Source organism: Equus quagga, chromosome 11 (assembly GCF_021613505.1).
Source record: "Equus quagga isolate Etosha38 chromosome 11, UCLA_HA_Equagga_1.0, whole genome shotgun sequence".
In the NCBI taxonomy this organism is placed as follows: domain Eukaryota; kingdom Metazoa; phylum Chordata; class Mammalia; order Perissodactyla; family Equidae; genus Equus; species Equus quagga.
Window position 1 is genome coordinate 82503743 of NC_060277.1, and position 14668 is coordinate 82518410.

At 34.4% G+C, this 14668-nt stretch overlaps 1 protein-coding gene and 1 non-coding gene across 4 annotated transcripts in view; one reads left to right on the forward strand and one right to left on the reverse strand.

The window, feature by feature from the left end:
* Nucleotides 1-1639: 1639 nt before the first annotated feature.
* Nucleotides 1640-14668, reverse strand: part of INTS2 (integrator complex subunit 2) — a 47981-nt gene continuing 34952 nt past the window's right edge. For all 3 annotated transcript variants that reach the window (XM_046676668.1, XM_046676669.1, XM_046676670.1), the window contains exons 18-25: nucleotides 13643-13844; nucleotides 10636-10761; nucleotides 6612-6810; nucleotides 4273-4524; nucleotides 3555-3662; nucleotides 3316-3421; nucleotides 1918-2094; nucleotides 1640-1810 (exon numbers count right to left, since the gene is read on the reverse strand). In XM_046676668.1, the coding sequence (XP_046532624.1) occupies nucleotides 1641-1810; nucleotides 1918-2094; nucleotides 3316-3421; nucleotides 3555-3662; nucleotides 4273-4524; nucleotides 6612-6810; nucleotides 10636-10761; nucleotides 13643-13844 (1340 nt within the window). In that variant the 3' untranslated portion in view covers nucleotide 1640. The remainder of the gene's footprint in view (nucleotides 1811-1917; nucleotides 2095-3315; nucleotides 3422-3554; nucleotides 3663-4272; nucleotides 4525-6611; nucleotides 6811-10635; nucleotides 10762-13642; nucleotides 13845-14668) is intronic.
* On the forward strand, nucleotides 9336-9441 carry LOC124248034 (U6 spliceosomal RNA). Its single transcript, XR_006890916.1, has one exon. It is a non-coding gene; the product is annotated as a U6 spliceosomal RNA (small nuclear RNA).

Genomic DNA, 14668 nt, shown 5'->3' on the forward strand with positions numbered 1-14668 from the left:
GTTCACTGCATTTAGTTAGAAAACATATTTCAACCTTTTCTGAACTCCTAGAGGTTTCCTACTCACACAAAATATTCCAATGCCTCAGTTCAAAACAAAACAAAAGAAAACAGGAGCAGCTGTATTTAATCTTAAAAGACTACAAAACTGCCTTGTTTAAAAATATGAAAATTCTTACAGTATTTTTTAAGCATGCTTTTATTTTTCACATCAAAATTACTTAATTGAACATTAAGCATCTGATAAAAGTTATAAATATTCTATCATCTATGATACTGTGCACTTCATGATTTAAACAGCTACAAATTAGTTCTTAAACAATACCCTTATGAGGTAGGGCCAGTAGTAATCCCATTTTACAAAGGAGGAAAATGAGATGTGACTATGTGCTAGTGAAAGGCTGAAGTTAAATTTCTTTTCTTAAAAACCACACTTTCTTATTAGCCTGCCTAATTTCTTTTACAAGGGAAGAGGTCTGTCTCAAGTTGGGGGGAGGGGGGAGTGTGTCATTCAGGTATATCTCAGAAAGCAAAGAAGTACCTTCTACATTGGCTACTTAAGAAAAAAAAAAGTGAGGTTACCTGGATGCATCTACCTCATCAATGGAAGTCACCAACAGAAGACTGCAAAATCTTTCAGCAACACGGTATCTCCTGCTTTTTAATTTTTCCTGAGGTCCAAACACTGTACATATTTTTCTTACTCAAAGATCTTCTAACATTATGATGTGAATTACAATCCTGATGACAAACCAAGAGCTCTTTAATCCAGTGGGTTTTATTGCTCCAAACTTTAATTAGATACCAATGTATTTCCCCTATTAGATGTTAGTAAAGCATTATAAAATAAATTTTTTAAAAAACTAAATGAGAGCTTTAGAACTTTCAGGTTCTCCTCTGCACAAAGATGTTTCTGTAAACATTTTTAAGTATCTTAAAATTCCAAATTATTCAAGTATCTCTTTAAACATATGGCTTCATATATTAGTAAAAATTGAAGCAAATATGTAAAATCTTAAAATCCTCATCTGTAATTCCATGGAAATCATTTATAAAAAGCTATTTGCCTTTTTTAAAGCCTTCTCAATCCTGTTTCTTGAGAACTGGAATTCCATCTTGCATTACTATTACTCACATTGCAAATTTGAGAGGTTTCTATCTGAGTATTTAAACTCCTAACTTTTCCTGAATTCTCCCTGCGCTTTTTCTCCCTCTCATCATTGCATCACTGTCATACTCTGTTACTAGCTGACAGTTAAAATAAACACTAGGGCTACCCACAGACTCATTTTCATATGAAATTAAATTAAAGGCATGGCAGTTTTTCTTCACTTCAAAAGCTAAATACAAGGCCAAATTCACTTTCCAGTAACGAGTTTCTTAAATGTGCTCCCAGTAGGAAAACAAAGCTCGGCTACTACAATATAAACATATCAGCAAAGCAGATCCAAAGAACGGCCAATCAAATACAAGCAAGCATAATTCTCAACAGTGTTCTAAATTGTATTCATGTTGAATTGAATCATTTTAGTGATTCCAAGACATTACTGTTCCCATTCAGTTTAAAGTTAAAAGATGCAGATTCATGTTGGGTATATGCAGCAAACAGCTTCATTTTTTTTAAGTCTGTTTTGTTTTTCTTTAAATTCCACTAACACTCATGTTTATTATTTCAATTACTGTGCTTTCAATACAATGACAGAGCTGTACATCAGGATCCATGCTTTCAGTGTCCCTGGATCCGTTTTTATAAGATGGATCTTTACAAATTCCGGACCATCCTCTTGGTTTCTCCTTTATTTGTTGAAGACCTAAAAACATAAGGGAAAAAAATTAATTAAGCCAAGAAATCTGGAAAGGATTTTGGCCTTTTTGTTTGAGATATTAAAACAACTCTTGAAAATAAGTTACTACGTACGTGTAATAATTGGATCAATGTCTCTTGTCTGAGTGGCAACATCAGAGGCACAGACTTGCCCTATTTGGATCAGCAAAGACATAATATCCTCATACAGTGGAGGAAATGCTCGACAAAAAGAGACCAAACTTGGCAGAGTTGGCATGAAAAAAGCATATCGTTTAGCCTGCGTTAAAACTGTTGGAAAGAAATGAAACAGAATTTTTTTACTTTGCAGACATAAATTCACAATATACTAAGCAGCATGCTCTGTGATGAGGATACTAAGTTTTCTAGGACAGCCAGCCCTGCCTTTAGGGAGCTCACAATCTAATAGTGACCCATCATGGAAAATATAAATTCTTATGCCCAAGCTCTATGATAAGTGCATAACGTGCATTATTTCATTTAATTCTCACAATCTTATGAATGAGGAAAGTATTATTATGATATCTATTTTATATATGAGAAAAATCTTTGATAAACCTTAGATTAAGAAACTTGTTCAAGGCCACACAGCCAGTTAGTGATAGAGTTGGGACTGAACTCAGGCAGTTTAGGCTCTTAACCACTACAAATAATTATAACATGAGGTGAATACGATGGAAAGAAAGATGAATACAGTATGATGGGAGCACTGAAAAAGAATCTTAAATTAACTAAGCCATAACTTTAAAAGATTGAATTGTAGTTCATATCTTTTAAAGTAGTTTATTTTCATATGATTTTACTCTACAAAACAGAAGGTGGTTAAAATATTAGGGTATGTTTTAGAACTTAAGGGAACGATATATTTATTTCTTATTTATACATGATTATATTTTTCTGGAACTCTCAGCATTTGTAATAAATTATTTCTTTTTTTTTTTTTTTTGAGGAAGATTAGCCCTGAGCTAACATCTGCTGTCAATCCTCTTCTTTTTGCTGAGGAAGACAGGTCCTGAACTAACATCCATGCCCATCTTCCTCTACTTTATACATGGGATGCCTACCACAGCATGGCTTTTGCCAAGCAGTGCCATGTCCACACCTGGGATCCGAACTAGTGAACCCCGGGCCGCTGAAAAGCAGAACGTGCAAACTTAACTGCTGCGCCACTGGGCCGGCCCCCAGTATATTTTCTACTGACATAATTACATTCAGAAAGTAGATTTGATTTCTATTTATAAAATGTGGAAAGCTTATTATTTACTATAAATCTATATATAGTCATTCACAAAATGAAAGATACAATTTGCCTACCTATTCATCGCCTCTACACTATAAATCACATTTGTAAGAGGAAAATTTTCAAAAGAATAGTTCAAAAGATGGCATAAACTATTAGTGACACAGAAAACACAGTAGCACTAAATTCAGAAAAAATACGTACTATGCTATGTTAGAAGTTTTTGTTAGTGATATTGGTTGGCTACGCACCTGTTAACAAAGTTCCCATGACATTGACAGCTAAGCGAGCCACACTGAGTGATTTTGGTAATGCATACTGGATACACAAATGAGAAAGCAACTGGATAGCAAATATCTGCAATACAAAAGCTAAATGTTATGTGTTTCTGAAAAATATCTTTAAGTATTAAAAATTATAAAATGTTTTATATAACTAGCAAGACTGGAGGGAGATCAAAATTTTTCTGAAGCTGCAAAATGCTCATTACCTGTTTTTCAAGTTCTGGCTGTGCGATAAGCTCAGGTATGAAATCCAGACAGATGTGCATAGATGGAATACCTGCGACTGTCAACGGCAAGAGTTCACATGGATAACCCTATCTCAGCAAGAAAGGGAGAAAAAGTTAGAAATAAAATAACTGTAAGTCAAATAAAGATAAAAATATAAAGGAAAGTTTCACTTCCTTTCTGTAAGTTACTGAGAAGCCTACCGTGCCCTATGTATATCCTGACATTTCACCTTTCTTTTGCACTAGAATACAGATGAATTATCTGAAGACTTTATTAGTTGAAATCCAATCTAAAAAAATCTGGATTTTTCTCCATATTACAAAGGGCCGTGATCATTTGTGTGATCTCTAGTTTCTAAATGATCCCTATTAATTTAGTAGTTAAAGCCTCCCTAAAAAATAAACTTCGGGGGCTGGCCCCGTGGCTAAGTGGTTAAGTTCACGCGCTGCGCTGCAGGCAGCCCAGTGTTTCGTTGGTTCGAATCCTGGGCGCGGACATGGCACTGCTCATCAAACCACGCTGAGGCAGCGTCCCACATACCACAACTAGAAGAACCCACAATGAAGAATATACAACTATGTACTGGGGGCCTTTGGGGAGAAAAAGGAAAAAAATAAAAAAATCTTTAAAAAAAAAAATTAAAAAAACATAAAAAAATAAACTTCGACCATAAAGCATCATTCTTTGAAAACAGACCTGAAAGTGAACAAGCTTAGCAATGTTGGGATCAGCAATGTACATTTGGTGCAGCAGACAACAGATAAGGCACTGAACTTCTCGAAGGTTACAGAGCAAATTGTCTTCTCCTTCCTCCAATCCCTTATTTGGAGCACTGGTAGTAATAACACTTTGAACATCCTTTAGCAAGCTGTCTGGACTGACACCCTTTGCTTTCTCCTCTTCAGTAGGTAAGCAAATCTCCAAGAGAATCTGGACAGCCGCACTATCCTACAAGCAAATAAAACACAGTGAAATTAAGAAGTTTCTGAGAAGTTTATTTGAAAACCAAATCTGATTTTGTTTTCACATGAACAGAAGTGATAAAAATAACTGTTTCTTTAAAAAAAAAAAGCAAAGAGGTACTTCTAAGAGCAAAAGGGAGCAATCTAGAGCAGTGGTTTTCACCATTTTTAGAGTCATGAACCCTTTTAAGAATCTGAGGAAAACTATACACCCTCTCCCTATAAAAACTAACATATGTAAACAAATATTTGCATAATTTCAGGGTGGTCACATATCTCTAAGGCAGATCCATGGACTCCAGTTTAAGAACATCTGCTAAAAGAGCACTCTGATTCAGTGACATTCAAAACAGCCCCGAGGCCAAAAAAAGACTTCTATCAGACTCTCCTTTCCCTCCTCTTAGATTCCTACTTCTCCCAGGATCCTATTCTGTATCTCCCTCTTTTTCTTCTTACCTGGCTACCAACTAATTAATTCCTCTGAAGATGGTGCTTAATAATTAATACCTAAAAGTCACTTCGCAAAGCTCTTTTCCCTTTTAACTTGAAGATGGGCTCTTTAAGGCCCTGGTTTTGCAAGGAAAGATTCTGCCTTACCATCCATTCCACCTGTACAACTCATTGTTGCTCAGTCTACAAGCTTGAGTGTCATTTCATAGAACAGTAGTTTCTTGAGGGGTGATCTACGTGATGCCCCTACATATAAAGGAGAGCTATAATCACTCTCATCTAGCAGCAAGGAGTGAAAAAAAAAATGAATGTATGACATGCATCTCTGAAAGACAGCCATTGCCTGGAATAGAAGAAAACAATTACTTCATCTAACTGTTTAAGAACTTGATTATAAAGTAAGGTTAGTCTTACATTATAATCATTTATAAAGTAAGGTTAGCTTTACTTTATAATCATCATTCTTGGGTTGAGGGATTTTGGGTTGTTATTGTTTTGTTTTTGTTTGTAGACTCTGGAGCCAGACTGCCCAGGCTTGAATCCTAGCTCTGCCACTTGCTAAATGTGTACCCTTGAGCAAGTCACTTAACCTCTCTGGGTCTCATTTTCCTGATTTGTAAAAATGGAGATAATAATACTCCATACCTCATAGGTTGGTTGTAAAGATTACATGAGTTAATATACATAAAGAAATTAGACTAGTACCCAGCATATAGTAAACATCTAAATGATAGCTATTACAGTCCTCAATCCCTTATCTGACCTCTGAGGGTCAAATTTATTTTAGAACTCAGAATTTTTTTACTGTAATATTATATAACACCTCCAGCAGAGACTAGGGTAGCACACTGTAATCAAATATATTAATATTTCTGCAGCAAGACATAGCAATATTCATATTAAGTGGGATAAAGGCCATAAATAGCTTCCCATCAATTCAGGTCAAGGTTTGTCACAAATGAGGTCACATCAGCTCAGGTTTTTCTGACAACTGAATTACCAAAAAATGCTTTGGTTTTCATAGCTTTTTGGATTTCTGTATATATTACAGATAAGGGATTATAGACCTATATTATTACTCTACTTTCCCTTATTGCCAATGAAAAGATTTCAGAAAATATATTTCAAACCAAGAAAACATTTCCACTTTGAAAACATCAAATTGCTTAAGTTAATCATGTATCATCTCCTGCATTATTCAAAAATGACTACTGAAAGCTTCAGTAAAATTCTACATTGTTATAAAACTTTTCTAAATATAAAACTAAACTGCTTATCATAGTACTTATTGCTGCCTGACATTTTATTATATATATATATACTTCTTGTTCTGTTTGTCTCCCTTTGATTTTTTTTCCCACCATTTGATTTTAAGAAACAATAGTCTTATACTTTGTTAAAATGTAAATCTTATTTAAATGGCTATTAATATCATGAGGATTATTCTTGATTTTAGTAATATAGTATCAGAAACAAAAGTAACACTATATATAATACATTCTGTAATAAAAGGAATGCACAGTATGTCACCAATGTACATAGAGGGCATAAGATGCCATCCATTTAACTGATTGTATTAAGAGGTAAGCCCTTGCCCTTTTGGACTCAATTTTACTTTATTACCTGAGCAGCCAGTAATGCATTTTTCAATTCTTCTCTGGTAACTTCTGGGCCATCAGTTTGTCCAACTAAACCTATTGTATTATTCTGGGAAGGCCTATCTTGCTCTGCTGTTTCCTTCAGATGAGCACTAAGGTAGGCTTTGGATGCAAGAAGATATCCATTGAGCATGTGTAGAGTAATATCCATCAGTGGGGGGCATCTAAACACAGAAAGAAGAAAAGAAAAATACATGAGAAAGAATATAAATTAGCCAGAACATGATCATTACGTTTAAATAGTTAGAAAAATCTGAACAGTACCTGAAAATAGTAGTAAAGTAATACTTTTCCCACTGAAATATTCATTCTCAAAATAAAAGTTATTAATATATATTTTATTCTCTATATTTCAAGATTATATAAATAGTACTATTTCATCTTATTAGCTAAAATCAAATATAACATATATACTCTAGAGAAAAGATGTTTTTTACAAAAACATGGCACTGCCAGTAAATCTCTTTAGATATGGGCCTGCAAAGCAGCTGTCCTCAAAGAGAAATATTCTATTATTGATAAGATGAAGCAGACTAGAACAGAGTAGTTATTCTTTCCACTCCTGTTTGTTCTTTGGAGCAAGACAGCAAGACAACTCTGTATTCCAAGAGTGCTTTATTTACTAAGCCTCAGTTTCCTCATCTATAAAATAAGTACAGTTATTCATTCCTCAAAGACTATTATAGATTAAATTTAAATGAGATAAGGATATAAGAATTAAATGTAAAAAAGGATACAAAAAAGACAAATTAGTAACCACTAAAAGCCCTTAGAAAAACCTGACAATGCCACTTCTGAGTCTATTACAGAGAGAACTAGCATGTGTGCATAAAAGGGCAGTATAGCTTTGTTCCTAATTGAAACACTGGAAACAGCTTAAATGTCCATCAGTATGCCAATGGGTTTTCTGAATATCCAAATTCCTATAATAAACATGTATGTATACTGAAAAAGCCATGTCAATGGTTAAATAAACTATGGGAGTGTTTCCCTAAATTTAAGATAAGAATCACCTGGAGTACTTATTTAAAACAAAAAATCCCAAGCCCGACTCCAGACATTCTGAATCAGTCTCTGGAGGATAGGCCTGGTAATCTATATATGGAATATTATGTAGCAATTAAAACAATTAAAACAAATGAGCTAGAACTATGCATACTAATATGGAAAACATGTTGAGAACAGTAAGTTTTAAAAAAAAGAACAAAAGAATGCCTACAATATAATACTACATATGTTTTTTAAAACCACCTGAAACAAAAGGTAAATATTTCTATTTATAAATTTGTAAATACATAGAAAGTAGAGCTACATACACACCACTATGACAACAAAGTTTCCTCTGGAGATAGAACTGGGATTGGTCAAGAGTCCAAAGAGAAATTTTGCTTTAACAATGGCAGCATGCTGGCTATGAGAGAGAACAAGACTTTTCCCTGTACACCTTTTTCTTGTTGTTATTCTTCTTGTTTGTTCATTTATTAATGTATATTATGAAAACTTTCATATATCAGAAAAGAGGGAATATTATAATGAACCTCCAAGAATTCATCAGCCAGCTTCAACAGTTATCTACACATGGTCAGTCTTTTTTTTGAGGAAGATTAGCCCTGAGCTAACTACTGCCAATCCTCCTCTTTCTCCTGAGGAAGACTGGCCCTGAGCTAACATCCGTGCCCATCTTCCTCTACTTTTTTTATATGTGGGATGCCTGCCACAGCATGGCTTGCCAAACAGTGCCATGTCCGCATTCAGGATCCGAACCGGCAAACCCTGGGCTGCCAAGAAGCGGAAGGTGCGAACCCAACTGCTGCATCACCGGGCCGGCCCTGAATGGGCAGTCTTATTTCATCTATATTGCATCCACTTTCCCATGACCACCACTGGGTTAGTTCAAAGCAAATCCTAAACATCATATTTTTTTATATATGTATATGTTTTTATATTGTTTCATATTTTTAAAAACCATGTGAATGATCATGTAGTAAAAAATTAAATTTTAAAAAATAAAATTAAAAAGAAAAACAATAGAACAATAAAGGAAAAATGCACTATATGTACAAAGAGCTGATATCCTTTGTAGATAAAGACTATTTAACTCAAAAAAGATAAACATTCCACTAAGAATCGAGGCTAAAATATAAAGAAAAAAATGCCAATGGCCAATAAATATATTAAAATATTCAATCTAACTAAAATATAAATTAAAATGGGAATCTATTTTTCAGCTGTCAAACTGGAAAATATTATATAAAATAGTACATAAAATTGTATAATATCAGACATTGCCGTGGGAATGTAAACTGGTTCAGCCTTTCTGGATGGCAGAATGAAAATATGAATCAAAATTCTTGAAAATGAGCATGTTACTTTTGCCCCAATAATTTCATTTTTAAGAATCTGTTCTCAGGAAAAACCCAGTACACAGAATAGTCACCAGAGCACTACTGATAATAACAAAAAATAGAAATAAACAAAATATCCAGCAATAGGGGATTGGATTAAGCACAGCACATATATGTGTAATACCATGTAGCCAATTAATATAAGAATATCTATTAACATGAGAAAAGGTTCACAAGCTGTTAAGTGAAAAATCCAGGCTATAAAAACATTACATACATTATGATAGCATAATGTAACAACTTCCTGAATAAACAGAAGCAATTCAGGTAAAAGGTTAACTACTGTGCTCGCTTCGGCGCACATATACTAAAATTGGAGCGATACAGTGAAGATTAGTATGGCCCCTGCACAAGGATGACACGCAATGTAAAAAAAAAAGGTTTGCTACTTAAGTGGATTTTTAACACTGATAAATTGTTTTAGAAGTGGCTCTTTTGTAGAAGTGTTAATTACTGTTGTTTTCCTTTTATTAGATAACGTCATTTATACTGTTTATTCTTCTAATTCCTATTTCCTGTGAGACGTTCATCTCGCCAAACCATATCTGGCTGATTTTGCACGTTTTGTCACTTCAAGACTGTCATCCCCAGGGTTGAGGACAGATGAGTATATTCATAGTGTATCCTAGTTAGTCTTCTTTACTCCAGTTTCATTCCCCTCTAAACCGTCTAACGCAAAGTTTCTCTTCTTAAGTTACCTTAGCCTAAATGACCTCTTTAGCCTACATTCAAGGCCCTCCACAGTCTCACTCCAACCTAACATTCCAATCCTAAAGTGTTTTCTTCTCAAAAATTTACCCCTCCAATCCAAACCTTTTTCATTTTTCCTCACAATATCTTCCTTGACCCCCTAACTCCCATCATTATAGTTCATCTGTTCATCTAAAGTCTATTTCCATCCTTTAAAATACTACTCAGGTCCCACCTCCTCCATATGTTTCCTGAACTTTTAACAGCATTCATTTCCCATACCATTTATTTGCACATGACCATATTATTTAACTTCTCTTCGTCTTATTTACCCACGCAAGTAATAATCACTTTACAGGCAAGCCCTTCAACTTGTGCATCTTCAATATTACTTAACACAGCAACTGGAAATTCAAATATTAATGATGTGAATTAGTTAATTCTGCCTCTTGAGGTGAAGCCTTCAAAGCAATTAAGTTCAGCAACTGGCAAGGAATTACAGACAAATGTCTGATCAATGAAGCTAATATCACCAAAGATCACAGTTTTAGTCCACGTAATGGCTCACAATGAAGCTTTTCAACAATGCTAGCAGAAATAGTAATATTCTTTACTGCTCTTACCTCTAAGAGAAGGAACAGCTGTTATTGAGAGTTGCCAAAACCAAGAAAGACATTTCTTTGAGGCTAGGTTTTACTAATCACATATTAAAAATTAAATTGAATATATAGTTCATGAATATAGATAACTAAAAAGAACCAGAAAACCTCACAGGTCATACTGCCAGTTATCTGCAAGAACACTAAGATATAAGATTAAACTAAATTTCTTCAATTTCTTTTGACTCTCCAAAGTGTAACTCTATAATAAAAATGAAACTCAAATGACACATACCTGTGTACCCTCTGATCACATCTTAGGACAATAAGAGGATCTATCATCAGGTCATTCTGAGTATACTTTTGTTGTCGTACAAACTTTATTGAAGGTTGAAGTGCATTAACTGTCATTACCCAGAGCCTGATGAGAAAATAATCACACGTTCAAAAACAAAAACTACTATATTATAATTGAAACCTGTAGCCATCCAGTCCTTTCTATCTTAGAAAGATACATTCAGGAAAAAATTAGGAAACAAGTGTGAATGAACTTGAAAAAATTAAAACCTACAAAGATCTAACCTATTATTATGTCTCTAAAACAAATGAAGATAAAACAGTAAACACGGAGTAGTTTCAAAAATCCTCACAGTTGTAATGGAATAATCATGGCATATAAAATAAAAATTTGAATTAAAACCTCAGTTATACCATGCTTTATAAGACCTTGTATAAGTCATTGAGCCTCTCTGTAACTTTCCTTGTCTGTAAAATAGGAATATAATACCTGTAAATGAAATAATACTTATCAAAGCACTTTGAAACTATATCTGGCCTCATAAATTAAGTCACTGTTCTGTATTTGTCATCATGAAATCTCAATGTGAGATGCCACTTTGAGATGAGACATCAATAGACTATAAGTAGTTACTAACCTGACAGTACATCAGAATTACTGAGAGATATGCCAATATGGAAAGTACCTGATCTCTTCCAGTGAAGCCCAGGAGCCCATAAGCCCCACTGCACACACACAGCTTCCCCACTCTTTAATATAAGTGGATGGCAAAAAATCATTAAACACAGAAAGAAGATTTCTACTTTGAAAAGGATTAAAATATACAAGCAGAAAAAAAGCAACTCCAAAGAAACAAGAGAATGTAAGGATGAGAAGAATTTTTTTTAAAAAACCTATAATTAATATCCTTAAAGGACAGAATATTTCATATTTGAAACAAGAACAGAAGGCATTTAAAAATATTCAGATAAGAAAGAGCTCTTAGAAATTAAGAATAAAACAGAAATTTTTCTAAATTCAAAGGAAAAATCAGGAGATAACATCGAGGAAATACCCAGAAAGTATATTCAAAAGATGGATTAAAAAAATAGAAGAGAAAATCAGAGAATAAGAACAAGAGATTTAAAATCCAAATCACAAAAAAATCCAGAAAACAGAGGGAAAGAAATTATTGAAGGAAAAAAATATAAAAGAAAATGTCATAGAAATGAAGGCATTAGTACCCAGACTAAAAAAAAACCCAACCGAGTGCCCAGCTCTATGAATAAAAAAAAAGCCACACCAAAATACCTCACCATGAAATTCCAGAAAACAGTGAAAGAAAAAAAAACTAAAACCTTTAAGAGAGGAAAAACAATGGTCACATACAAAGGATTGGGAATTGGTATAATATATGATTATTCAATAGCAATAAGGGAAGCTCTGATTCGTTCAATAGAACGAAGCCTTCAAATTTCTTAAAGGAATAATGAACTGGAATTCTACATCCAGGCTAAATATCAATCACATGTGAGTGAAAGAATAGAAACCTTTTCATGCATGCAAGTCTCAAAAAAAAATAAGTTTCTCAAACACCCTTTCTCAGGAAGCAACCTGAGTATGAGTTCTACTCACTAAAATGAGGAACTAAACCAAGAAAAACATGGTATCCAACAAAGAGAGACAAACGCAATTCCAGGACGGCCACTGTGCATGTCCCAGATTGAAACATGAGGATGGAAGGCTCTGAAAGGAACGTTTCCAAGAAAAAAAATGTTACTGATACGTTACTTGATGTGTTATAACTAATTGTAAAGTAAATTTCCCCTCATAATGGAGTCTGGGGATGAATTAGTTACTGATACAAAAAAAAAAAACCCTGAGCAAATGGAAAAGAGGGAAGTATTAACTCAGAGTTTGAGTGTGGGGTGCACAGTTGTGCAAGATAAGTATAAGTCGTATAAGTTGCATAAGTTGTATAAGTGAGGAGGGCAGTTGTATAAGAAAGAAATTGTAATCAAAGGATAGCACATAGGTCAACTATAAATAACATGTAGTCATAATATGCACACTGAATATTGCTTTAACCAAAAATTTTGATATAACTGTGTTGGGAGAAATGGAGGAAGAGGGACTCATAGGGGAGGAAGCAAGAAAGAGTGCTAAATCTTCATCTTGTATAGTAGGAAGTCAAAAGAAAATTTCTAACTTGAAAAGTCAGAAAATCATAGTAATTGTAAGCATATTATTGAGATACATGAGGGGATACAAATGCAAAAATAAAAAGATAAAAGAGCTGAAAATAGTTGTCTCTGGGGAGCAAGAGTCTAAATGGGAAGGTGTGGGCAAACCTTATATACTATTTAACTTATGTGCATTTATTAATTTGATATAAGTAAAAAATTGAAAAAGTATAAATATTCCCAGATTTACTAAATCAAAATCTCAGGGAAGTCCAGCCCAGTATTCTGTTTTCAGAGCTGACCAGGTGTTTTCGATGCCATCTGTGGACCAGCAGAGACTCATTTGACTAAAGACAAAATAATTAATCCAGCATTCCCTAAACTTTACTGCATACTGGAATCAACTGGGGAATCTTCAAAAAAATACTAATGCCTGACTCCCAGCCACATACATTCTGATTTAATTGGCATGGGTTACAACTTGGACATCAAGATTTTTAAAAGCTCTCCAGGTAATTTTAACGTGCAGCAAAATGTGGAGCCACTGCAACAATGCAAGACACAATAGTGATCTAAATCACAATTAGCCACAAATGACTATACATGAGAACTCACTTTTAAAGAACTTTCTCAAGTTGGAAAAACTTTAAGGTCTCTCTCTCTTTCTTAAGATAAAGTTTATTCTTTTCCTTAAAGTTGTAACAACTCTTTAATTAGTAGTCTTCAGAAAGGATTTATAATGTTAAATACTAAACAATTTTTTTCAACAGTTAAGTTTAGGTTATTGTATATAATCACTGCTATACACTTATCTTTTACATGTAACAATACACTGAAATTACCTTCTAGGCATCACAGTATTAAGAACCATCCACAGTTTATTGACCGTTTGAAGAATTCTCCGTGGAACCCCTGAATTCAATAGCTGGTTCATGTTGGATGTTAATACTTCTGCATATGGTATAAGTTCACTGGCAGAGAGTAGAGTCAAGTGTTCTAGAATCTGCATCACTTGTGTGTGACTTACTGGGACAGCTGAAAATGCTAAAAGGAAAATTTAGCAGTCATAATCTATATTCTATCCAGCTTACCAAAGAGGAAGTAACATTGCTCTATCAGACTATAGGCCAAACAAATCAAGAAAACAATCTTGCTTTACTTTCAATCCTAGCCATAGTTCTGGCTATACTTAAAATAAGGACCTTAAGAAAAATTTATGTAGGCATAGTTATTTCATAAAGAACAAAAAATATCTCATTTTAGAAATCACATTAGTGACCCAAAGACAAATGACATTTCCTTGGAGACTGAGACTGATTTTAAAAATTGATTGAAATATGAAAATATACCCAAATATTGCTTTTGGTAGTAACATTCATTTGAAGAGATTTTATTTTTGTTTCCTTTTTCTCCCCAAAGCCCCCCAGTACATAGTTGTATATTTTTAGTTGTGGGTCCTTCTAGTCATGGCATGTGGGATGCCACCTCAGCATGGCTTGATGAGCGGTGCCATGTCCGTGCCCAGGATCTGAACCAGCGAAACCCCAGGCCACTGAAGCGGAGTGCGCAAACTTAACCACTCGGCCACGGTGCCAGCCCCATAATATTCATTTGAAAGATTCAAATTTCTTGATACCTAGTGGTTAAAGTTCGACGTGCTCCGCTTCAGTGGCCCAGGTTTGGTTCTTAGGTGGGGAACCACACCACTCGTCTGTCAGTAGCCATGCTGTGGCAGCAGCTCACATAGAAGAACTAGAAGGACTTACAACTAGAATATACAATTATGTATTGGCGTTTTGGGGAGGGGGAAAAGAAAGAAATCTAGGACAGTGCTCTTCAATAGAATAGTCACTAACCACATCTGTCTA